The following is a 25,693-nucleotide window of genomic DNA, read 5'->3' as shown; positions in this document are numbered from 1 at the left end:
TTTTGCACACAGAGGAAACTATAAGCAAGGTGAAAACTCAGCCCTCAGAATAGGATAAATTATTAGCAAATGAAGCAATTGATAAAGAATTAATTAATCTCCAAAATATACAAGGAAATTCTTTTTAGAAGCTTGTGGGGCACTCTTTCCTTACTGTTGTGTTTGATCTTTGCCAGATGATCTCCAGGGTCTTTGCTTGAACTCAAGTTTGCTTTGGTTGCTGAACATGACTTCCAGAAAATGCCTTTGGGGAATCTTGGGGTGAAACATACCCTATTTATCCCATAGCAAGTAAGCAGCCTTTTCTTATCATCACTCCCATTTCTCTTCTCTGGGTGAGTCTGATTCCACAATTCCAGAACTTTGGAAAATGGCTCTATCCAGACCTGTGTCTTTCTCTGAAACTATCAACTACCAAGAATTAGTGACACCTGGACTTGTGACATGTCAGTAGAATCAACTGTTACCTGGGGCTCCAGTGATTAAAATTTAACAACAGTTTTATCTGCCTGCACTGCGGGAGGCCTGGGATCTATCCCTGGGTTGGGAAGATCCCCTGGAGAGAAGGAAATGGCTACCCACTCCCGTATTCTGGCCTGGAGAATTCCATGGACTGTATATTCCATGGGGTCACAAAAAGTCGGACACAACTGAGTGACTTTCACTAAAATGTGCAACTTTCAGGGTTGGACTGAGATTTCTAAATTTTTCTAAAATGACTTTGGCCACAGTATTTAATTTATTTTGCAATTTCAAAATGCATTGAAGGAGGGTATGAAGGTTTTGAGCTTCCCAGGTGGCCCCAGTGGTAAAGAACCCACCTGCCTATGCAGGAGACCTAAAAGATGCAGATTCCATCCCTGGGTTGGGAAGTACCCCTGGAGGAGGGCACAGCACCCCACTCCAGTTTTCTTGCTTGGAGAATCTCATGGACAGAGGAGCCTGGTGGGCTACAGTCCTTGGGGTTGCCAAGAGTCAGACGACTGAAGCGACTTAGCATATACGCACGTGAAGTTTTATGTTGATTGAAAGAAGGGCATTGTGTTTTTTAAAATGACAAAATGAGTCCTTAATGAGCAGAACCTTAGGTGGAAGATGAGGAGTTGGAGAAGTCATTGGAATGAAGTGACCTTTTGGTCTTGGGTGTCTGGGTGAATCAAGGAAGCTGGAAGTTCTGGCTGCTGCAGTCATAGGGCCCTGCTTTAGGAAGAACTCTCATCCTGGAAGGAAGGGGGATTGATAGCAGCAAAATCAGCCCCAAACTTGGAGGAGCTAGAAGACCAGGTAGCCTAAGGGTATAAAGGAAATTAAGCTTCCCTGGGTTACATGATGGGAGCTTCTAAGAATATAATAGAGACTCAAGCAAAGAAGCTGGGCCCTGGGTTAGAGCAGCGCCAGAATTAAGTGGAGCAGTGCTGCTAAAGACCTCTTTGTATCTAAGCCAGTTTCTTAAATTTGCCTTAAGGAGCAAATGGTGGTGGCTGGGGCTTGTGGTATCTCAGCCTGAGAACTGGGGGAAATTCCTAAGCCAGCATTTCTCAACCTCAGATACACAGGAGAACCAGGAGGCTGGTGCTTCTTAAAATTCTGATATCTAGACCTTAATCTCCAGAGATTCTGAGCTAATTAACATGGGAGTTTTTGTTGTTGTTGTTGTTTCTCAAGGGATTGTAATGGTAGCCAAGACTGAGAACCACTGGCCTAAGGGACCAAGAGATGAAGCAGAAGAAATGACAAACTAGGCTGTACTTGTTTGGAGAGGGGCAAATAGGAAACATTATGGTTGGGGCAAATAGAGAAATTGATCTGGAGCCAGTGAACCTGGGTTCAGATTGCTCCCTTCGCTGTTTGTGGCTGGGATGCCACTAAACAAGTTAAATCTTGAGCCTGTTTCTTCTTCTTTTTCCCGTTTGTCTAACACAGTGAGAACACCCACTTCATTTAAAGAGTTGTATGAATTAAAATGAAATGACACAGCCTCTGAGCACTGGACACGTACTCAGTAGGAACTGACCGAGTGTTTGATTGATGACGTTGAAGCAGACGGAGTGGCTTCCGTACGTTTTTCAAATTGCAAAATGTGATGGGAATAGAGTTCTCATTAAGAACATGATCCCTGGCGCCTGTGAGTAAGGCTGGCTGGAACAGAGAGAGGTTGGACGTGGGGAGACAAACTGAGGAGACCAATGTGCTGGAACAATGGCCCACAAGCTAGGTAGGGCTTGCAGGCTAAATCCGGCCCAGCACTTGTTGTTTTAAATAAAGTTTTGTTGGAACACAGCCATACTCATTAGGAATAAGTTAGGAATTTCTGTGTCTGCTTTTGTGCTGCCATTCAAAGGTGAGTCCTTGCATTCAAGACTGCATGGCCTGCAAAGTAAAATATATTTAGTCTCTGGGCGTTTATAGAAAAAGTTTGACCCCTGTTTTAGGATACCATTAAAAGGCTGGGTTTGAGATGGAATGCTTGAAATAGAATGAGAAACAAGTGCTTCAAACATCAGGAAGGGAAAATTGGCAGGCCCTGGCAACAGATTGTACGTAGGGGGATTTTGCTGTATAAAGGTTAGGAATGCAGTGTCTTCATCACGGGTAGGATGATGTAGTTGCAGGGCGGTGTGGCGGGGGGCGGGTGGGCAAAGACAGCCTTCATGAAATCTGAGCATGAGTGCAGGGACTCTGGTGTCCTTGCCTAGAAAGATCTAGGGGTGTCACCTCTGGAAGGGGCTGGTGTGAGCCCCCAACATGGATGGCCTCAGGGCTGAGGGGCCCTGCCCCCATTAACAAGCCCCCACCCAGTTCTATCCATTTTCAATGATGGATATCACAGTGTGAAACGCCAGCTCTCCAGAGAGATTTCAGCACACACAAATTGATTCAGATCATCACTTAGGACGTTCTGGATGCCAAGTCCCTAATCTCTGTCACCGCACTGCACGGAGGTTGATTTTCAATTTACCTTTTTTGTTCTGAATCTTAGATGTTTTGATTCTTAATTCAGAACATTCATCTCAAGTGGATTCAGAGATTCAAATCCAGTGATAAATTCATGTTTTTTAAGAAGTTTAGGAGGGAGGAGGAAGATGTTGTCAACTGAGATTTCGAATGATGTCTTGTTTGACATTTTAAAAGTGGGCTGAACTGTAGAGCAAAACATACAGGCATTATGTGATAAAGATGTTCTCTGTGTACAAATTGAGTGTAGATCAAAAAAAAAAAAAAGCCTGGAAGGAAAGGTAACAGAAAAGCAAAGGTCAAAGGGGCTCAGAAATGAGGGATCCTCTTCACCATGTCTTTATGTGTCATGCCTCCAGATTTGGTGGGGTGGGTGGAAAGGGGAAACTTGAGTGTCTACTCTGAATAGGCCTGATGCTGGGTAATATGCTTGTCTCACACACACACACACACACCCATGTCCCCCATTCTACATATGGGGACAGGGAGTCACAGAAGGTAAGTACTTTGCCAGAAGGGAAACCCACTCCAGTACTCTTGCCTGGCAAAATCCCAGGGACAGAGGTGCTGGGTGGACCACAGTCCCTGGAGTCACACAGAGCTGAAGATGACTGAGTGACTCACACACAGCTATAAATGGGTAGCAATGCCACAATTCAGACTCAGCCTTTTCTTATTCCAAACCCTGTGTTCTTAGGAATAGATGCGATTTGTTTGCTTTTCTTGGCTGTCTCTCCCACTTCCCCCAGCAATTAAGATTATAATGAGGGCACTTTGTAAGTACAGTTGATCCTTGAATGACACAGGTTTGAACTGTGCTGATCCTCAACGTGCAGATTTTTTCCACAAATACGTATCTCAGTACTACACGATCTGAGTTGGTTGAATCTGCAGGTGTGGAACCACACGCACCAGTAGACCTGTCTTGGTGACTAGTGTATAGACTGCTTGGTTGAATTCAGGTGATGAGTTGCATGTGGGGCAGGCTGTGTACTCGGCATGTGTATTGGGCTGGAATTTTATCCAAGCTGGATTGGAGGGGAAAGCTTCCCCACTGCCGGCGTGACAAATGATTGATGTGGGTACAGTAGTTTCCATAGGCCATAAAGTCCCATGTGATGGGAGAGACCAGGGTCCAGAAAACATCACAGAGATGTTCAGGCCACTTCTAAGAGATCAGAGCTTGCACTGTCCTAACTCTCCGCTCACCGACCTCCAGAGGGTTAGGAGAAGAAGGAGCAAAAGGGGCAGGAGCCAGAGAGGAGAGGAGTCCAGGAATAAAAGCCAGAGTCAGGCTGAATGCAACTGGGATGAGCTGTGAGCGTGGCAGGGCAGTGGGCCCCGCCGTCTTGATTTCTGCCCACGCAGCACTGGATGGGTCGCTCGGGCTAGAGACGGAGGGTCCATCTGTACTCGAGCTCCTGGGAAGTTAGAGCCGGGAAGCGTTGTTGGGGCACATCTCCAGGACACTCCCTGTCAGGATGAAAAACCAGCTGAGGAAGGTGAAGGCTCCTGCTCAAGGGGACACACCGTTCAGACAAACACACATACAAGCCAGCAATTCCAATTATTATTTTTTTTAATTTGTTTTTTAATTGAAGGATAACTGCTGTCCAGAATTTTGTTTTCTGTCACACCTCGACATGAATCAGCCATGGGTATACATATATCCCCTCCCTTTCGAATCTCCCTCCCGTCTCCAACCCTGCTGTTTACTGAGCACTTCTTAGGTGCCAGGCACTGGGCACAGTCAAGCATGTTGCTTTCTCCAACATCAGCTCCCCCGTCCTTGAGGCCTGGCTTTTATTACTGTATTATTTTTATGTGACTTCATCGATGACAAATTTATGGAGTTTTATGGTAGAGAAGACACCTGCAAGTCTTTGAGAGCTTTGTTTGGTTAAAAACAGCTGGGATTTAAAGCAGGAAATGGACACAGGTTACTGAAAGTATTTTCCCCCTCACTACCCTGGATTTAGAACTGCTTCGGGATTACATAATTGTGTCTTTAACGAACACATAATCAAAGAATTAGAAATAACGCAAAATGCGGAGCTTTGGGGAGAGGAGCTAGAGGAAGTGACCGGGTCCCCATGGGAACCCTGTTTGCTTTTCTCTCTTGCCTCTGGATGAAATTTGACCTGCCTAAGGGTGAAGGGAAGGTGGTGCAGGGATGCCACATATCAAAGTGAAAGTTTGCTGGCCACTTGCTCCCAAGGACCACTCGGAGAACAGCCTGTATTCAGGAGATGGAGAGCCCTCAGTGCCCTAATCTACATCATCAGCTCATTTTGGCCATAACCAGGTGGTTATGTCCACTCCTTGGACAGGGGTTGCAGGAACTAATTGACACCAAATGCCTTCCAATGAAAGGCCAAATGGTTGGTATTTCAGTGTCTTACTTACACTTCTATTATCCTTGCAGAGTGAGCGTTTCCACTCTCATTTCAGAGAACGGAAAACCAAAGTTGAGAGCATTTAATCCCTCTAAAGAACAAGTTTATTAGAGTTTCCATTTGTTATATTTTCTTCCAGAGCTTCTGGGATCCTGAAGGCTCTGGGTGGGCTTCCAGAGCCTCCTGGGTTCCTCCCCAAATATGCCATGGTCCTTTCAGAAAAGAGAAGACCCCTGAGACACCAGAACAACTATACCTCCAATTCAGGGCCTAAATGCAGGAGCTCGGCCACATGCAGTCACAGAGACCTTGTTTCCTGTCAGCACGAGGGGAACATGGCTTAAGCTTTTAGAGGCTCAGTTCCCTCATCTGTAATGGGGACACCAATTTCCACCTGCTTGTGCTGTGATAACCGGACATTACCAGTGTCAACTACCCAGCCCCACACAGAGGCATAGCAGGTATAAAACCTAACTGTCCTGCCCACTGATGGAAGCCAGGTGGTCATCTTCCTTGCCCCTGCTGGAAGGGTCAATGTTGGCTGAGAAAACACAATTGCTGTTGCTACCTTTTCTTCTTCGTTTTCAGTGAAACTAATTTGGTTTTACCAAGCAAGGAGACAGGTTTCAAAAGCCTGGGTAGAGCTTGTAATCAGAGAGCTTGGTAACAATGCAGTCCTAATCAACCTGTGATTTCACGTCCCCACACACACTGCCTCAGCCTTTGATCTGTGGTCCCGAGGAGTGGAATTCAGCGAGTCGTATTTGCTGTGTGGATGGCAGAGGACCCGGAGCTCAGGTGTTTTACCCTGAGGTGATTAAGAGAGAAAAAAGGAGTTGTGTTTGTGCAAACCCAGAGACACATCAAAAGGCCCTGGGCAGAGGCCGGCGCAGCAAGGCAACACAGGTGAAACTCACAGGGTGTAATTCATCACACTCTTTGATCCTCAAGTTTTGTGAGTCACAGAGTCTCCCTGGGACAGTCTGCAAGCTCAGTGGGGCCTGGGCAGGGAGGAGAAAAACTCCAAGTGGGAAAAAAAGAGCGTGTTTTTTTTTTTGTTTTTTTTTTTAGCAGGCGGCTGAGAGGGTAATTTTCTAGAGACGTGATTTTTGCTTGGTTGTCTCTGAGCAGCTGTGTTGTAGCTGGATCCCGGGATTTCTGCAGCATGGGACAGTTTGGAGGTGTGTCTTGTGTCCCTGCAGCTCCTCAACCATAAGACTGCATTGAGCACCTACTGTATACAAGGAGTTATGCTAAGTATCCTTAGAGATGGGGCTTTCGTATTAATTTTTAAATCCATGGCTCTCTATGTGGCCTTTTATGGAACTGCATTTAAGTGGAGCATGCACAGGCTCTGAGACAAGCGTATCTTGGGTACAAATTCTGATCCCCCTGCGTTCCGTTTGTGTGACTTTGGGAGACGTAGTTGCCCTCTCTGTTTGGTTTCTGACCGTGTATAGACTGTTTCTGGCATTCAGTTACATGATTATGCTCCTGCTTCCTTCCTCCTTTCTGCATGTAACTATCTTACTCTTGGCATGGACAGATGCATCCACCATGCCAGCATTTATCAGATATAATGTTACCACAAAGATAAGTAAGACCCAGTTTCTATCCTTATTAAGCTCTCCATCTTCATAGGAAACATTTAGTAAAACAATTTACCAAATCCAGTATGATAGGTACATATTGGTCTTAGTGCTGTGTTGAAATATGCTGATAGATATTTTATCTGAAAATTGAAGGCTTCCCTTGAGAGGTGATGCTTCAGAAACTGGGTTTTGAAGGATGAATAGGAGTTTACATAGGAAGAACTAAATAAACTTAGTAGTTAATATTTCTCCTTTTTATTTCTTCTCTTCCTTTTGCTCTTCTCCACTTCCTCCTACCCACCCCCATTCTTCTTCCCTCCCACTGCCTCCTCCTTCATATTCATATTTTATTGCTAACAAGAATATCTACCTGGAAATGTGCCCAGTAGGGAAAAGAAGACAGTGGATTTAATTAGGAAAATTACAATTGTCTTCTCTAAACAGTCTGTTAGTTGTTTTTTTTTTTAATTGAAGTATAGTTGATTTACAATATTGTGTTTCTGCTTTACAACAAAGTGAATCAGTTATACATATATACATATTCTTTTTCATATTCTTTTCCATTATGGTTTATTACAGGGTTTTGTATATAGCTCCCCATGCCGTACACTAAGACCTTGTTTATTTTATATATCGTAGTTTGAATCTTCCAATCCCAAACTCCTAATTTACTCTCCATATCCCTTTTCATAACCTAAGTTTGTTTTCTAAGTCTCTTGAGTCTCTTTGTGTTTCATAAATAAGTTGGTTTGTGTCATATTTTAGATTCTACATATAGTAGATATCATATGATATTTGCCTGTGACTTAGTATGATAATATCCAGGTCCATCCATCTTGCTGCAAATGGCATTCTTTCTTTCCTTCCATGGCTGAGTAATGTTCCCAAGTGTATACACCACAGCTTTATCTTGTCAATGGGCTCTTAGGTCTCGGTGATGGTAAATAGTTAAGCAGCATGTTAGTTTTTTACCCTCATGGCAAGTCATTCTGTTTTCAACTCTGTTCCCAGTTCACTCTGGATGCATACATTTATAACTCACTTTCCACCTGCTTCCCCTTCTCAGTGGGACTGTGAGAGGAGTCTGGATGTCCCGGGTACGTGGTGGGGCTCACGTTGTTTTCCTCGACCTTAACTCCTCGCATCTCTCCGTGCCCACAGATGGGAGGCCGGTGTCTCTGTCCCCGCCGGAGGCCCAGCCGCACAGCCCCCGGTACACTGCGTCCAGCCAGCGGGAGCGCGAGAGCCTGGAGGTGCGCGTGCGCGAGGTGGAGGAGGAGAACCGTGCCCTCCGCCGGCAGCTCAGCTTGGCCCAGGGCCGCAGCCCGTCCCACCGGCGTGGCAACCACTCTAAGACCTACTCCATGGAGGAGGGCACCGGCGACAGTGAGAGTCTTCGCGCCGGCATCGTGGCGGGCAACAGCTCCGAGTGCGGGCAGCAGCCGGTCGTGGAGAAGTGCGAGGTAAAGAAAGAGCCCTGGGAACCTTCCAAGGACCCAGCCCCCCACTGCCCACCCTGGCCCCTGGCCAGCGCCTCCTGGAAGCATGGCCAGGGGCCTGGGAAGAGCTGGCGTGCGTGAATCAGGCCTGGGCGTGAATCTGGCCTGATTACTCACTTTGCCTTGCAGATTGTTTAAGCCTCAGCCTCAGTTTTCCTCATCTGAAAAATGGGGATAAGAAAGCCTGCACCACAGAGGTATTAAGAGCAGCCAGATGATGGAAACTGCTGCTTGTTTCTTTGCAGCTCGTTTTGGCATGCTCAGAATTTCTAGCTGTCATCCTGGGGGCCCTGTTTCTTAGCCTCCAGTGGGAGTGGTGTCCCTGGCCTGCGGCCCAGCTGGGCAGTTCCCCTGGACCTCATTCTCACTTTACACTCAGCTTCTGTAATTCAGAACCAGAGACTTGCTCATCTAAAGCAGTTTTTTGAACTTTGATGGCTTTCCATCATTTTCCCCCTTTTAGGGCATGCTGGCTTTCTTAGCAACTCTTCGGTCGTTTGAAAAACTTACCCACTGCCCTGCCCCTCCTTGCTGCCCCTCAGCCCCTCCTTCATACATCTGTGCTTATGTGTGCGCTGAATGTGCATGAGGACACACACACACACACACACACACACACACACACACACACACACACACACACACACACACACACACACACACACACACACACACACACACACACACACACACTTTCTGCTTCCAGTCCTAGTGGAGGGAAATTAGAGCATCTCTGTTGAGAGTTAGTCACTCAGTCGTGGCTGACTCTCTGAGACCCCATGGACTGTAGCCCTCCAGGTTTCTCTGTCCATGGGATTCTCCAGGCAAGAATGCTGGAGTGGGTTGCTATGCCCTTCTCCAGGAGATCTTCCTGACCCAGGGATCGAACCTGGGTCTCCTGCATTGCAGGCAGATTCTTTACTATCTAAGCCACCAGAGAAGCCCCTCCTTGTTAAGAGCAAGACCTTTTGCGATAAAGAAGCCTGAGTTTGTTTCCCAGCTCTGTTGGCTTTTGCTGTGAGTGCTTGAACAAGTTACCCAACCTCTCTGAACTTCAGATGTGCCTCCTCAATAAACTTTAGAAAATAACACCTGCTTCATGCAGTATTGTGAAAAGGAAGTGGGATGGCCAGAGAAAGCCACAAATACTGTCTGGTATAGACTATGTTTTCAGTTGTGGGTTATTTTTGTTATTTTTAGTTAGCTACAGACAGGTATTACCTGATGTTTGTTTATTCCATTTCTTGACCACATTCTCATAATGTTTAGACTTTGAACTCCCTGAAGAGAAAAGAGTTTGTGAACTATAAGATGCTGTTCGTGTGAAGAGGGTTTTTAGTGATGTCAGTGAGACTGTGTAGTGTGTCATAAACAGATACAGGGCTTAGTTATGAAGTGATGTAGACTCAGGTCTATGCAAGGTCAGGGAGGGGATTCTAGACTATAATGGTCAGGGAGAGGACTGGATGATTTCTTGTGGATTCTCCAGGCTGGTTGAAGTGTGGGCTGGTGGAGAGGTGGAGAAAGGTAGATGGAGGATGTCCTATGAGGATTGTGTGTGTGAGTAGGAAAAATGTGAAGCGAGACTCTGTCAAGCAAGAGAGGATTTAGGGCATGGTGAGATGGTTGACCAGGTGAGCCCAGAGAACCCGGGCAGGGAAGTGGCTGCAGTATCATCATCATTCATCCAACAAGTATTTGTTGAGTCTCTGTTGTGGATCTCACACTGTTTTCTGTGCTAGGAAATAGCAGTGATGGGAAAAGAGACAAAATTCCCTTTCTTCTGGCTCTTACCTTCTGAGGTGGGAAGTCAGGAAGAGATGGTCGACAAAAAGACAAATTCCATTTGCTCCCAAACTCAGGTTTGTCTGCTCACCATTCAAAAGTCAATAATTTGAGAGGCAAGTATTAATAGAAAGGAAAGATGCTTTAATCCTAAATCTGGGGAGAAGGTGAACTCAGGACCCGAGCCCGACTCTGAAGATTGTGTTCTGCCATGATAGTTTTTTTCCTTAATAAATTTCATTTTTGTTTCACTTTGTAAAAAAATTTGTTCATTTATGTATTTATTTTTGGCTGTGCTGGGTCTTCATTGCTGTGTGCGGGTTTTCTCTAGTTGCGGCCAGTGGGGGTTACTTCTCCAGCTTACACGGGCTTCTCACTGTGGTGGAGCGTGGGCTCTAAGTGAGGGGGCTCAGTAACAGTGGCACACAGGCTTAGTTGCCCCACAGCATGTGGGATCTTCCTGGACCAGGAATCGAGCCCGTGTCCCCTGTATTGGCAACTGGATTCTTCACCAGCCAACCACCACGGAAGTCCTACAGGTTTTAAAGGGGAAAGGGGAGAAGGGGAGAATCTCATTGAGTCATCGTAGCAGGAAGCTGGGTTCTGCATCCTTCTCCATCGTGTGACTGACTCCTCCAAGTGTTATCTTGCCTGCATGGTCCACCTGCCAGATTGCTTGGGGGTGCTGTTGGGGAGTAGAGAGCCAGCTAGTCATTTTGTTAACTGCATAATTCTTCATTCTTCCTTCTATCTAGGAAAAGAATCAATGGGTTAGGCAAGGCATGGTATGCATTCAGGACCGCATAAGACCGGAATTATGTTAAATTGCCTAGTGATCTGCTTCCTATAATTAGGTACTGACTGTATGCCAGGCCAGTCTCATTTAATCGTCCACCACCATTGCCAGTGGCCTCTGTTATGGAAGACCTCTGTTTTACATCTTTGAAAATGAGCACTTAGCAACTTTAACAGTTAAATTCTCATGATCTGGGCTGATCTGGGGTGGGCCCTAACTTGGGGATCATCTTTTCCTGTCTTAGTGAAGGCTGGTTTGATTTCTTTCAGGTTCTCTGCTCTCGGCTTATGGTCATGACATCAGTTTAGAATGTGGGCTGGCCCAGGGGAGGAAATGCTTTTCCTCGAATGTGTTTACATTATTATGACTCAGACCGACTTAAACCACTGGGTAAGATTAAGGAAGTGAAAAATAGAAAAGGAAAAAATGGGAGGGTGCAAATGTAACAGAGGGTGAAAACAGAGGATTCCTCTTCCTGCTGTTGCCTGTGTGGCCATTGGCTTCCCTCTCCTGCTCAGCTTTCTGAGATACACGTATCCTATTTCTAAAGAGGGCTTCTGCCCTAAGTGCCCCACAAAATAGTGTGGGCAAAAGACCACTGGCTTTTTATTCCTGCCCTGCAAATAGGTTCATCTGTACCATTATTCTAGATTCCACATACATGTGTTGATGTATAATGTTTGTTTTTCTCTTTCTGACTTCACTCTGTATGACGGACTCTAGGTTCATCCACATCTCTGCAGATGACCCAATTTCATTCCTTTATATGTCTGAATAATATTTCACTAATGTATATATGTACCACATCTTCTTTTATCCATTCATCTGTCAGTGGACATTCAGGTAGCTTTCATATCCTGACTGTTATAAACAGTGCTGTGATGAACATTGGGGTGCATGTGTTTTTGATGGATGAGAGGGAGATCCAAGAGGGAGGGGTTTTATGTATACAGAGAACTGGTTCACTTCGTCATAGAGCAGAAACCAACAAAGCATTGTAAAACAGTTGTACCCCAATTTCTTTTAAAAAAGGCTTTCAAAGTGGGAGACAGGAGCCCAATCTGGCTCCCTTCCTACCTTGATGGTGGTGAGGCTCTGAGCACTTTATCTCACTCTTCTGTGTGTTGGTTTCTTTGTTTGTATGTTATGGATTAAAAGTTCTTGCCTCAAACTGTTTCAGTAGTAACAATGTGTACTAGAACTTTAGGCAAACAGTAGCATCATTAGTTGTGTTAGTAGCTGATTTCACTGTGATTTATCAAACAGTTCCAAGTAACAGCTACTTTGCACCTTATTTCTCTTTACATGTAAGAAGTCTGGAGGCTGTTGGTGTAGGGATGTTCATATCTGGAATGCAGTCTTCCTTTATCTTTTCACCCACCTGGCTTGACTGGCATTCTCAAGGTCATTGCATGTCTTTAATGACTGTCAGAGCTTCAACTCTGTCAGTCACATTCCAACTACCAGGAAGGGTGAGTGTATCAGCTTGTTTTAAGAACATGTCTTAGAAATTTCACAGTCAGTCCCTTTTGGATCACATTGGCAGAACTTCATTTGGCTGGTACCTTTAGCTGCCACCTAGCTGCAAGGGAGCCTAGAAAACAGATTTTTTTTTTTTTTTTTTTTTCCTTCAAGGAAACCATATTCTCTGTTAACATTTTGGAGTTCTGCTGCTAGAAAGTGAAAGTGTTAGTCACTCGGTTCTGTCCAACTCTGTGTGATCCCATGGACCATAGTCTGCCAGGATCCTCTGTCCATGGAATTCTCCAGACAAGAATACTGGAGCGGGTAGCCATTTTCTTCTCTGGGGCTCTTTCAGACACAGGGAACAAACCCAGGCCGCCTGCATTGCAGGCAGATTCTTTACCGTCTGAGCCATCAGGGAAGCCCTTGGCTACTAGAGAACCGATATTATGGTTACAGTGAACATTCTCTGTCAAGTTAGTAGTTACCAAACTGGGTTGTACATTAGAATTACATAACCAAACATGCATATTCATGAAACCCATCCATCCTACTGATTGAGAATCTCTGAGATTGGGACCCAAAATTTAATTATTAAAATTTTGTGTCCAAGTGATTCTGAGATAGTAGAACCTACTGCTTCCCTGGTGGCTCAGACGGTGAAAGTGTCTGCCTACAATGCGGGAGACCTGGGTTCAATCCCTGGGTCAGGAAGATCCCCTGGAGAAGGAAATGGCAACCCACTCCAGTACTCTTGCCTGGAAAATCCCATGGATGGAGGAGCCTGGTGGACTGCAGTCCATGGGGTCACAAAGAGTCGGACACGACTGAGCGACTTCACTTTCACTTTCTTTCTTTTTTTTCTTTTTTTTTTCACTTTCACTTTCAAAGTAAATTATCCCTATGCTCTTTGAGAGATAAAGATCTTGGGCTTGTTGCTACCATAACTTATTTTTTAGTCTTTTACACCTGAGAATTAGGTTTTGTGCATTTATTTATTGAGCACACCCCATGGCATGTGGGACCTTAGTTCTTTGACCAGGGATTGAACCCATCCCTGCTCAGAGTCTTAACCACTGGAGTGCCAGAGAAGTCCTTATCTGTTTCTTATACTCTGTGTGTGTCTTGATAATGTTACTTCTTAGTTAATTTTTGGTGGAATTCACCTGTGATGAACCCTGGATTCTGTTCAGAGGTTCCACAGATGAATTAACAAGTCCTGGCCTGCTGGCATCTTATTTCAATGTTGTCTCCTCCAGGGGCACACGTGCCCCGAGATGCTGGCTTTAGACCTATTAACAGGATACTTCTTCTGTTTCCATCATTTGGCATCTTTAAAGATTTTAGGGAAAATTCCATAGAGGCAAACAAGAAATGTCAGTCAGCGGAGTCAAAATAGAATCCTCCTCCTTCGGCAGCACTTGTGGTTACAAGTGCTCAAGCTGGTCCTGACACCCTGTCAGCGTGCAGGGCCTCGTAACTAGGGACGTTGTCATCATCTCTGGTGGTGCTGAAACTTCTCTGGGCTGTGACAAGTATTTCTGAAAGCCCTTCTGTAACGACGCCTGGGCTGTCAGTGGAGATAGCTGGTGATAGAAATCAGGGCCTTTTCCCAGACCTTGTGCCCTCTTATTGTTTCCTAATGATGTCCCCTTCCAGTCGCTGCTGCCCATTTTCTTCCTGCATATTTCTGTTGTCGGGGCAGTTCTGCTTCCATGAGGGACTGGTTTCTGTGTGCGTCTGGGCTCGGAACAGAATGACCCTCTTTGATCTCCACTTCAGCCACTGTTTGTACAGATGTGTGCATTTTCCTTGCGTTTCTGGTTCTGGTCTATTCTGGGAGTCAGCCATGGTTCAGCAGAAAAACTGTAAACTGGACTCAGAATGTCTCACCAGAAATCTTCACTTTGCCACTCACTAGCCATGTGACCTGGGGCAGTTCAGTTACTCTCTTGGAGTCGGTTTCATTATTACGAAATAAGAATAATAATGTGTTTTTTTTTTTTTTTTTAATAATGTGTTCTTCCCTGTGCATTTGTGAGGATGAAATGAGATAGCAGGTGGGACAGTAACCCTGGATGGGTGTCACATATGCTTATTATGAATCTTCCAGTTCCCAACTGCTGCCTAAGAGATCACCTAAAACATAATGGCTTAAAACAGCACCCATCATTTTGTTAGCGCTCATGGTGTCTGTGAGTGAGGGATTTGAGAAGGGCTTAGCTGAGTGATTCTGGCGGGTGGAAGGGCCTGTGCAGTTGGTTGGTGTCTGGAGCTGGAACGGCGAGGGTTGGAGCTGTGGGCGCTGGCCCGGCGTCTTTCTTCACTGTTACGGATTTGGGGCCTTCCATGTGGTCTCTCTGCGTGGCTGGTTTGGGCTTCCTCACTGCATGGCGGCTCCAGGATGGTCAGCTACTTCCAGCAGCTGATGGCTTTAAGGACGAGTATTCCAGTGAGCAAGGCAGAACAGAAACACATTAATGACCTGATCTCAAAAGTCACCATGTCACTTTTGTCCGTAGTATAGTCTGCTGGTTGAAACAGTTACAAAATCCCACCCACTTTGAAGGGAGAAGGGCATACACCCCACCTCTGAATGGAAGGAATGCCAAAGAACTGAAACAGCAGCAATTGATATTGTTATTATGGAAAGTCAGGTGAATGGTAGTGGCTGATGTCAGACCACTGCTTGAGGAAGTATCTCTTTCCTTCTATCCCATGCTTTGAACTGTATTCAAAATTGTAATAGCAATGGAATAATAACAAAAGTGAACATGTATTGAGTCCTGCAAGTGTAGGAAACAGCATGCTAAAACTTACATGAAATATCTCATTTAATCTGCATAACATACGTTCCTTTTTTTATAGGGTAGAAAGCTACCACTGAGAAAAGTTGAATAATTATGGCAATGTCATACTGCTAGGAAGAGGTGGAGGTCACATTTAAACCTAGGCAGTTTGCTTCCTAGAGCCTATGCTTTGAACCACTGTGCTGAAAAGTGAATTAGAGCTACTGGGACCAGTGCTCCATCAGCTCAGAGCTGCAGTCCTTATTCTCTGCCTGACAGGTGCCTCATCTCAGAAGGCTTCTGGGTGACAGGCATGAATGATGTGGGGGTCACCTTTCAGCTTGGGGGCTGTTGCAGCCCTATGGGGGTACTCATTCCTCTGTGGTCTAAGCAAAGACCTGACTGTTCTTTAAAAAGAAGTTGGGTTGTTTTACGGTGCCTGCCAGATTGTGACTGCATTTGTCAGCTCAGTAGGAGTTGAGCATTTTGCTTTAGGTTTTATGTTTATAAACCTTGACACCTCTTACCTGCATTTTCTGGGCCCCTAACAAACCCAACAGAATTTTGATCTTTTTGTTTTTACTTCATCTTCAGGGTCTTTCTATAATTACCCCACAGTGAAGGGGTTTGTCTGAGATCCTTTCATACACCGTGTCACTATTGGAAGATACTCATACAGCCTTTGGATTCACATTTCATTAGCTTCATATGTAGTCTTTGAGGCTCCTTCAAGGACATAAATCTGCTAAAATATTTTCCCCTAAATGTCAAGCCCTTGAACTAGGGAGCCTTGTACTAGAAGGTATCTCCACATGAAGCCGCTTCAGTCCTGCCCCAATCTCTGCCACTCCATGGACTATAGCCCGCTGGGCTCCTCTGTCCGTGGGGTTTTCTAGGCAAGAATACTGGAGTGTTCCCCCATTTCTTCCTCTAGGGGATCTTCCTGACTCAGGAATTAAACCCGAGTCTCTTGGATCTCCTGCATTGGCAGGCAGGTTCTTTATCATTAGCACCACCTGGGAAGCCCACTGGACTATACCTAGTAGGACTTTTTTCCGCAGTGATTTTCAGGGACCCAAGCTCTAAGTGTGGCCTTTCAGATGCCTCCCTTGAGTATATTATTTATTGCTTCGGGGCAACTTATTCCCAAAACTTAACAGTTTTATGCCACATGCATTTTATTATCTCATAGATTCTGAAAGTTGGGAATCTGGGAGCAGCTTAGCTGGGGGTTGTGGCTCCAGGTCTCTCCTGAGGTTGCAGTTCAAGCATCTGCTGGGGCTGCCTCAGCCGAAGGCTTGATCAGGGGTGGGGCATCTGTTTCCGAGCTGGCTCACTGGCCTGGCTGGGGGCCTCTGAATCCCTCTTTTTATAAAGGAGTCACTGAGGACCAGAGAGGTTAAGTCACTTGTCCAGGATCACCCAGCTGGCCAGAGGAAGAGCTAGGGCCACCGTCTGGCTCTTCTGACTTCCAGGGCTTTACCTTTGTGCAGGAGAGGCCTACATTGCATGTTCTCCTCCCTCTGCCTTTTCTCACCCTGGAGGAGTCATCAGCTCCAAGGCCATGGCAGACTGGGGTAGCTGTGGGCAGAGCACTGCCTCTCCCTGTTCTGTAGGAGAGGGGTGGTCCTCCTCAGAGCAAGTCGGAAACAGATTCTGTGGACACTCCTCCTCCTCTCCCATCAGAATCGCAGCTAACGTCTGTGGAGTGTTTAACCAGAGACACTCCTCAGAGAGCTTTAGGTAGAGTGGTTCTTGAGTTGGGTCCCTAGACCGGCTGCGTCAGCATCACCTGGACGGGGGAAATCCTCAGGCTCCTACAGAACCTCCTGAATGAGGAACTTGGGGGGAAGGACCCCACGCTCTGTGTTAACAAACCCTCCAGGGCTTCTGATAGATGTTAGAGTTTGAGGACCACTTATCCTCAATGGCCCCTTGAGGGTAAGTAGTACTGTGTCCCCATTTTACAGATGAGGAAGGTAAAGCCAGGGGACGATGCTCAGCTTCTCTTTGTGCTGCGTATGCAGTCAGTGACGTGAACAAGCATCAATTCAGTCATGCACTTATGTGTCTGATCCCCTCGGTTTTCCAGTGGGGTATCTATTTTTATCTCTATTTTACAGGTGAGTCAATGAGGTTCAGGGATATAAAGCAGCTGTTCCAAGATCACACAGTGACTTGTGTTGACATTGTAGCTCAAACCAAGGTCTCTCTACCCTTGTTGGGTTTTCCCCACTAACTGGGGAAATGGACTCTGCAGCCAGCTGTATGCCTCTCCCCAGCTGCCACGACAGCATCTATCCTCTGGGAGGTCCTGCCTCCCTGCCCCTGTCCCCAGCAGCTGCAGTCCAGAATCTGGACCTAGCCTTGACTTTCCCCCCCATCCCGCATCACATGCTAGCATTTAAATAGGTTCCCCTCTCACTCCCACTCCCACAGGCTCGCAGTTAGCAGAGGCTTTCACTGCATTTGTGCCCCCAGGCAGAATACCCTGAGGGGAGTACCTGAGCTTTAGGTCTCTGCTAATGGTGTCAGTGGTGGAAGCAGGGCGAGCAGAGTGGTATTTACTCCTGTCCAGGCCACAGCTTGCCACATCCCTTATTAGTTTGGTCCAAATTTCATTTGGGACAGCAGCTCTTCTCCTGCATGCATGTATGAGCAAACAGCGCTATGGGACTCTCTCCTCTTGGAGGGCAGTTCTCTCTCAGGTTATGGGGAGGCTGACATAGTGATGAATCCCTGCTGACTCTGGAGATTGGAGTGAGTGTTGCCCTGGTCTAGTAACTGTAGTGTCTTCTGCTGGAAGTTCATCCTGCATCTGCTTGGTCTCCATGCTGCTGACTGCTCTGGGGGGCGGGGCAGGGACACTGAGCCTGTGGACATATCTATCCGCAGTCTCTGATGGGATTGTCTGCTTGACTGTATTTCTCCCTTTTCACTTGACTTGGGGAACAAAGGCCGATTGAGCTGTCTATCCTTTGAGCCCAGACAGTGCCTGGCACATCAACCTCTCTAAAAGCACCTATGTCATGCCCGAATTCTTCCTGCAGGCCCCAAAAGTGAAGGTCACTTACTTGACCCCAGTGGCATCAGGAATGAAGCCCAGTTCACAGCCCTGGCACTCTTCCCTGTATATCCAGGTACAGCTTGCAGCATCGTATTGATGACTAAAGGGAGAAAGCAGGAAGCTTTCCTTATAAAAAATCTTGCAGTCCCTGTGTCTGAGAATTTTGTATAGAGCCTTAACATTTATTTAAGGTAAAAAAAAATGTATTTTGGCCACACTGCATGGCTTTTGGAATCTTAGTTCCCTAAGCAAGGATCAAACCCAGCCCTCGGCAGTAAAAACACTGAGTCCTAATCACTGGATCTCTAGGGCATGTCCCTTCCAATTTATACCTACAATTATCCATTCTCAGGTTTATTATTTGGATGCCCTTCTGCCTTGCTTTGCCTTAGGGATCAGTGATACATCTGTGGATGCCCCAAAGTCATCAGAGATCCCCTTCTAGCCCCCAGGGAAAATGGGGTGCTGAGGAATAGTCACCAGAATTAGTCAGGTCCTGGCAAGAAACAGGGGGCACACTCAGAAAAGGTGGGGAGAGGATTTAACACAGGGCCAGGGGCATGGGCAGGGTTCAGGGGAACCAGTGAGGGTTGTAAAGTTCCCAGGAGGGAGTCACCACAACCCCTGGGCCTGCAGGGGCAGGAGGAGGACTTGTAGAACCAGAACTAGAGGTAAAGCGGGAGAGGGGCTTTGGATTCCCGCTGAGGTCTCCCATTGACCAAACTCAACCAGAAACCAGAGGCAGGAGGGACACAGTTTGTTATTGTTGTTGTTCAGTCAGAGTCATGTCTGACTCTTTTCCACCCCATGGGCCACAGCAAGCCAGGCTTCCCTGTCCTTCACTATCTCCCGGACTTTGCTCAAACTCATGTCCATTGAGTCTGATGCCATCCAACCATCTCATCCTCTGTTGTCCCCTTCCCCTTTTGCCTTCGTCTTTCCCAGCATCAGGGTCTTTTCCAGTGAGTCAGCTCTTCCCATCAGGTGGCCAAAGTATTGTAGCATCAGTGTCAGTCCTTCCAATGAATATTCAGGGCTGATTTCCTGTAGGATCGACTGGTTAGATCTTGCAGTCCAATGGACCCTCGAGAGTCTTCTGCAACACCACAGTACAAAAGCATCAATTCTTCGGTGCTCAGCTTCTTTATGATCCAACTCGCACATCAGTACGTGACTACTGGAAAAATCATAGTTTTGACTAGACGGACCTTTGTCAGCAAAGTGATGTCTCTGCTTTTTGATACACTTTCTAGGTCCGTCATAGCTTTCCTTCCAAGGAGCAAGTGTCTTTTTATTTCATGGCTGCACTCACCATCTGCAGTGATTTTGGAGCCCAAGAAAATAAAGTCTGTCTCTGCTTCTGCTTTTTCCCCTTCTGTTCACCATGAAGTGATGGGACCAGATGCCATGATCTTAGTTTTCTGGATGTTGAGTTTTAAGGCAGACTTTTTCACTCTCCTCTTTCACCTTCATCAAGAGTTCCTCTTAGCTTTCTGCCATAAGGGTGGTGTCATCTGCGTATCTGAGGTTGTTGCTATTTCTCCCGGCAATCTTGATTCCATCTTGTGCTTCATCCAGCCCAGCATTTCACATGATGTACTCTGCAGATAAGTTAACATAAACAGGGTGACAGGAACCCAATGTATTCGGTCTAAAAAAAGTTCTTGGGGCACAAATCCAGTTGGAAAAGGGCAGTGAGTCCATGATCACACTATTTCAGACTTTCTGGCCAATAAAGGCAAGTTTGATGTCTACCTAGTGTAGGGGAGGAGTGAACAAGTGGTCACAGAATCTGATGCTAGACCCTTTCCTTTGAGGGGAGGAACAACCAGGTATCTGGGACCACCTTTAAGCTACCACATTGAGAAACTTGAAATCTGGACTTCATAGCTTCAGAATGGAAAATTCTCTTAGTGAGGCCATGTATGCACCCCTGGTCCTTCAAGGAACCTTCATCCCTGTCCCCAGACTGTCCCCACTCCTGCCTTGAGCCCCACCTCACTCCTGCCATTCTCTTCTGCACCCACAAAATTTGGGACCACCCCGAGCTCTTTCAGGTGCATGTTCGTGACACTCCAATTTCCTGCCTTCCTGGGTAGCAGGGCTCTGCGGTGGCGGCTGCAGATGATGAATTTATTCATGGTGGCAGGTGTACTGGCTGAAACTAAAGAGATTGGGAAATTATGTAAAATGTTTGAGAATGTGCGCGCTTGTGCTTACATTTAATGGGCCCATTTAAAAAAGCCCCTGAACCCTGAAGCCAAGACAAAGTTTGATATCTCAGAGGCCGGGTGTTTAAATATTTGCGATTCCAAAGAGCCTGATTCAGCGTGCATTTACTCATTCTTGTTCCCACCCTGGTTATACCTCCCATGGGCAGGCATTTTCCTATTCATCTTCTCCACTATTCAAACAGTGACAGTTGCATCTGCCTTACAGACTTTGATTCTGAGTCTTTGGGAGATATTTTCCAGAGATAAGCAGGGCTGTCATCCTTTTACAGGTGGGAAGTTGAGATGTGCAGAAATGAGATTGAAAAGGTGGCTTTGGTGTCCTGTGGGATCTGAGCCTTCTCTCACTGCCCCTCTCCTTCCTTAAAACAGGGTTTCCTAGAGACAGTGCTCTTGACCTTTTGCACATAGGGTGATTCTTTTGGGACCACCCTGTGCATTGTAGAATGCAGAGCAGCATCTCTGCCTCCATCCATAGAATGCCACTCCTCACATCCCCAGCAGTGACAACCCAAAATGACTTCAGACATCGCCACATGTCATAGGGGAGGCAGAGGGGAGTAAATTACCCCCTATTGAGAACCACTGCCTTCTAGGAGAGTAGTTAAAGTCTTGGACATCTGAGAGTGTGAGTTAATTGGTGTGAGACAGGGCTGGGGCACAGGGTACATTTTTGAGATCTTTTGGGTGTTTCTGACACACCACCAGCAGGGTGAAGAATCGCTTATGCAAAATTCAAGTGCCATCTCTCTCAGCCTGTTTCCTGATCTCTAATGCTGAAACAGTAACCCTGTACTTGTCTTGTACAGTTTAAACCTGGCAATCTGCGTAAAGTGCTAAGTACTGTACCCAGTATGTACTAATTTGCTCAATAACTATTAGCTCTTAGCGTAGTGATTCTTCTCTTCTGTATTCCCTCGTCTTCCTTCTTGGTCCCCCACATAAGTGTGGAGCAGGGCTCCTGCTTCCCTGACTGTGGGGCGTTGGCTTGTGTATTGCATGTGTGGGCTGAACATGTCAGGGAGCCAAGGGCAGGGTAGATGGGTCAGGTAAGCAGGTAGGGCCTGATACACAGGGTGAAGTGGGGCGGAGGGTCTCCATAAAGACGAGGGACAGCTGCAGGGGTGAGAGGCTCTGAGGATCCTAGAGCTGCGGGTGAACCCATGATTTCTCAAAAGTGATGATCTGGAGGAAGCCGAGGATCAGTACCTGGTGAGTGGCCAGGGTGGAGTGAAGGTCGTTGGAATTAAAAAGTCTTGCAAGTGCATCCTAGACTCTTGGCTGGTTTATCCCGGATATGGTTAACCTTTTGGTGATGTCAGGAGGCACGGGCTGATGTAGGTCTAGGGAAGCCTGTTTATGGGGGTGAGCAGGACATCAGAACTGCCCCGCAGCTGGAAGTGGCTGGTGAGGAAAACGGGGGATCTGGGAGCCAGGCACTACAAGGAAGGGCCATGCATGGTTCTGAAAGTGAAGCGGTGCCTATCAAGACCCCTTCTTTGAATTTCAGTATTGGGTGCCCAGGGGAGCATAAAAATCACAGGCAGCAGAGGGCAGCCAAGTCCAAGGGGTAGCCTGCCCGGTAGCCTGGAACTCTCACTTGAAGAGATGCATTATCTTCATCACCTGTAATTCATTCACGGCACACCAAGATGCCAAATCACCCCCGTTTCGGAAGCTCAGCTCTTGAGGGCCTTTCTTCTGTGATCAGACTGCAGTGTGCCGCATCTCTGTACTTGACATAGTTCCCTTCCATGACATCCTGCATGACGTGTGTCCTGACCGTCATGTTACAGTCAGCCACGTGATGCTGAAGCTTTCCTGGGTCACGCAGGGTTAATGGGTATGCTGGGGCCCATGCTCTCAAGTGCTTCGGTGAGATGATCCATCCATGTCCCATTGATTCTGCCAGCCTTCAGTTCCCTGAATGGTATCCCAGCTGGGCCCATCAGTGTTTCTTGGTTCCCTTTGTCCTGTTATCAGATTGCCCCTGACCTGAGATGTCCTGTGAGAACATTTCCTGAACTCTGAGCCACCACGTCTCCAACTGAGATCCCCGATTGTCAGTTCATACATTCGGGTGTATTTCTTTCTCCTCTCTTGTTACCGATTGTCATTGTCTCCAGGCTTGGGGGCATGGAACGCACTGTTTGCCTATTCAAGCCAATTGCCATTTCTCTCGTCCCCAAAATGTAATTGAAAAGAGCCTTAATGGTTTCTAAATGATGATAGCTCCATAAACCGATTAAAAAGGCCTTAATAAAACTGTCTGGAGTTATTCTTCACAGCTGCCGCCAATGTTCCTTGTGTCCCGACCATCCCAACAAGATATAGGGCACTTTCTCATGCCGTCAGAAACACCAGGAAAATCCCTCTCCTCCGTCTAATTGCTCCTCTGTTCTCTTCCCAGACAATCCACGTTGCTATTGTCTGTGCCGGATACAACGCCAGCCGGGACGTAGTCACCTTGGTGAAGTCTGTCCTGTTTCACAGGTAAGCCCGCCCATGTCCTTTGCAGGCTCTCCGGTGTAGCTGCCGGCCTGCGCCTTTCCTCCAAGAAGGGTTAAAGTAAAGCAACATTTCTCATCCATCATTTAAGCTGCCATGAAAATGTAATTATTGTCTGAAGCCCCGGGGAGATTATTGTGTTAATAATGTTTAACAGCAGGGCTGAGGTGCCCCCTCGCAATGTTGAGAATCGTAGCTCTGAGACCTCAAGGGACCTTCAAGGACGCTCTGAATTTGTTACTTCAATTTCTTCGTTGGTTTCCTCTGGTTGACAGTCATCAGACCTCTGTTTACACATCCCTGTTGACAGGCTGTGTTGTGGACTGAATTGTGATCCCTTAAAAATGTATCCTTGGGAATCCTAAAGCCCAGTAACTCAAACTGCATTTGGAGTTAGGGTCTTTGAAGAGGTAATTCAATTGAAATGAGGTCACATGGGTAGATCCTCATCCAGTGGGACTGGGGTCCTTATAAGAAGAGGAGAGAGGACAGAGGCACAGCCATTTGCAAGCCAAGGAGAGAAACCTTAGAAGAAACCAACCCTGCTGACACTTCAATTTTGAATTTCTAGCCTTCAGAACTAAAGAAAATAAATTCCTATTATTTAAGGCACCCAGTTTGTGGCATTTTGTTGGGGCAGCTCTAGCAAATTTATACAGATGCTTTCGGTTCAGTTCGGTTCAGTCAGTCAGTTGTGTCTGACTCTTTGCGACCCCATGAATCGCAGCATGCCAGGCTTCCCTGTCCATCACAAACTCCCAGAGTTTACTCAAATTCATGCCCATCGAGTCGGTGATGCCATCCAGCCATCTCATGCTCTGTCATCCCCTTCTCCTCCTACCCCCAATCCCTCCCAGCATCAGGGTCTTTTCCAATGAGTCAACTCTTTGCATGAGGTGGCCAAAGTACTGGAGTTTCAACTTCAGCGTCAGTCCTTCCAATGAACACCCAGGACTGATTTCCTGTAGGATGGACTGGTTGGATCTCCTTGCAGTCCAAGGGACTCTCAAGAGTCTTCTCCAATGTCACAGTTCAAAAGCATCAATTCTTCAGTGCTCAGCTTTCTTCACAGTCCAACTCTCACATCCATACATGACCACTGGAAAAACCATAGCCTTGACTAGACGGACCTTTGTTGGCAAAGTAATGTCTCTGCTTACTCTATGTCAGTGTGGCCCACCCCACCTCCAGGTGTCTCTGACCCTTAGACAGTCCTGCTTCATGTCAAACTGAACTTTTCCAATCTGTGGATGGTGTGATGATGTTCTCTGGCACTAGTATATCGCCATGGAGACAGTCCTATGAAGGATGGATTCCTCTTCCACTGGAAGTGACCATCCTCTCCTGAGTCACCTCTTCTCCAAGTTAAACACCTGCCGTTTACTTTTCCTTTCTCATGGGACTTTTCTTCTGTCCCTTCACTGTTTTGGTGTATATCTAATTATATTCAAAGTATATCCAGAATTGGGTCTACAACTCCAGCTAAGGTCCTTGGTTCTGCCTTTACTTTCTTATCAAAGGTTTGGATGAAGCTTATCCATAGCTACAGCCACCAATGTGGAAATGTATCAGATATGGCAGGATCCAGAAGGATTCTTAGCAGTAGGAACAGGCATGAAAAGCTCCCAGAATTTAACTGAACAGAGATCAAAGTTTTATGCCCACATCGAACTGTCAAGAGCATAAACAGAGTTGGGAAAGATGGTGGACATCCAAGACCTAGCCACCCTGCAGGAAACTGGGGTTCGTCTTGTGTCTACCTTCTCTTGCAGTCCCCCAGCCAGCCTGTCCATTACCGATGCCTCCAGGTTCTCCCTCCTAAATGATTTTCAGTTCCACCTCTTCCTGTTCATCCCCACTGTGACTGGCGTAGTTCATGTGTCCATGGACTCTCACCTGACCCATCCTCTGTGATGCCAGAATGATGTTTCAGAGATGCTGATCTGATTGCCTAGAACTTTTCAGTGGCTTCTCCTTATCCAGGATAGAGAATTGAAGCTTTTCGCCGTGGCACGTGGACCGTCCAGGATCTGATGTCATTCTCAGCGGTGTTCTCCTTCTCCCCCTCACTGTCCGGCAGCACTCGTCTGCTGGTGGCTCCACACCCTGTCCGAGGCGCACCCTGCCTGTTGTTTCCTCTTGCTGCCCTTCTGTGCCTTCCTCCCGTCCTCCTCCACTCCAAGCTGGCAGTCTCCCCTTATTCTTTAAGCCTTGCCGAGGCATCATTTTTTTTCCCTGATTTTTTTTTGGGGGGAGTATAATTGCTTCACAATGTTATGTTGGTTTCTGCTCTACAAAGAAGTGGATCAACTACATGTACACATACATCCCCTCCTTCTTGGACCTCCCTCCCAACCCCCCCATCCCACCCCCAGGTCATCATAGAGCCCCGAGCTGAACTTCCTGTGCTTTATAGCAGCTTCCCGCTAGCTGTCTCGTTTACACGTGGTAGTGTGTATGTCACTCCCAACTCATCCCAGGCTCCCCATCCCCGACCATACCCGTGTCCACATGTCCATGCATCTGCATGTCTGTTCCTGCCCTGGAACAAGGCTCATCTGTACAAGTCTTCTAGATTCCACATACATGCATTAATATACGATATTTCTTT

At 46.7% G+C, this 25,693-nt stretch overlaps 1 protein-coding gene across 2 annotated transcripts in view; it reads left to right on the top strand.

Annotated features, from left to right (window-relative positions):
- LARGE1 (LARGE xylosyl- and glucuronyltransferase 1) overlaps positions 1–25,693 on the top strand; it is a 605,065-nt gene that overhangs the window by 256,198 nt on the left and 323,174 nt on the right. For both annotated transcript variants that reach the window (XM_043439875.1, XM_043439876.1), the window contains 2 exons: positions 8,105–8,406; positions 22,985–23,067. In XM_043439875.1, coding sequence (XP_043295810.1) covers positions 8,105–8,406; positions 22,985–23,067 — 385 coding nt within the window. The remainder of the gene's footprint in view (positions 1–8,104; positions 8,407–22,984; positions 23,068–25,693) is intronic.

This window comes from Cervus canadensis, chromosome 21, assembly GCF_019320065.1.
Source record: "Cervus canadensis isolate Bull #8, Minnesota chromosome 21, ASM1932006v1, whole genome shotgun sequence".
Taxonomy (NCBI): Eukaryota; Metazoa; Chordata; class Mammalia; order Artiodactyla; family Cervidae; genus Cervus; species Cervus canadensis.
The sequence above is the reverse complement of the archived record's forward strand: the minus strand, read 5'-3'. Positions and strand labels throughout refer to the sequence as shown.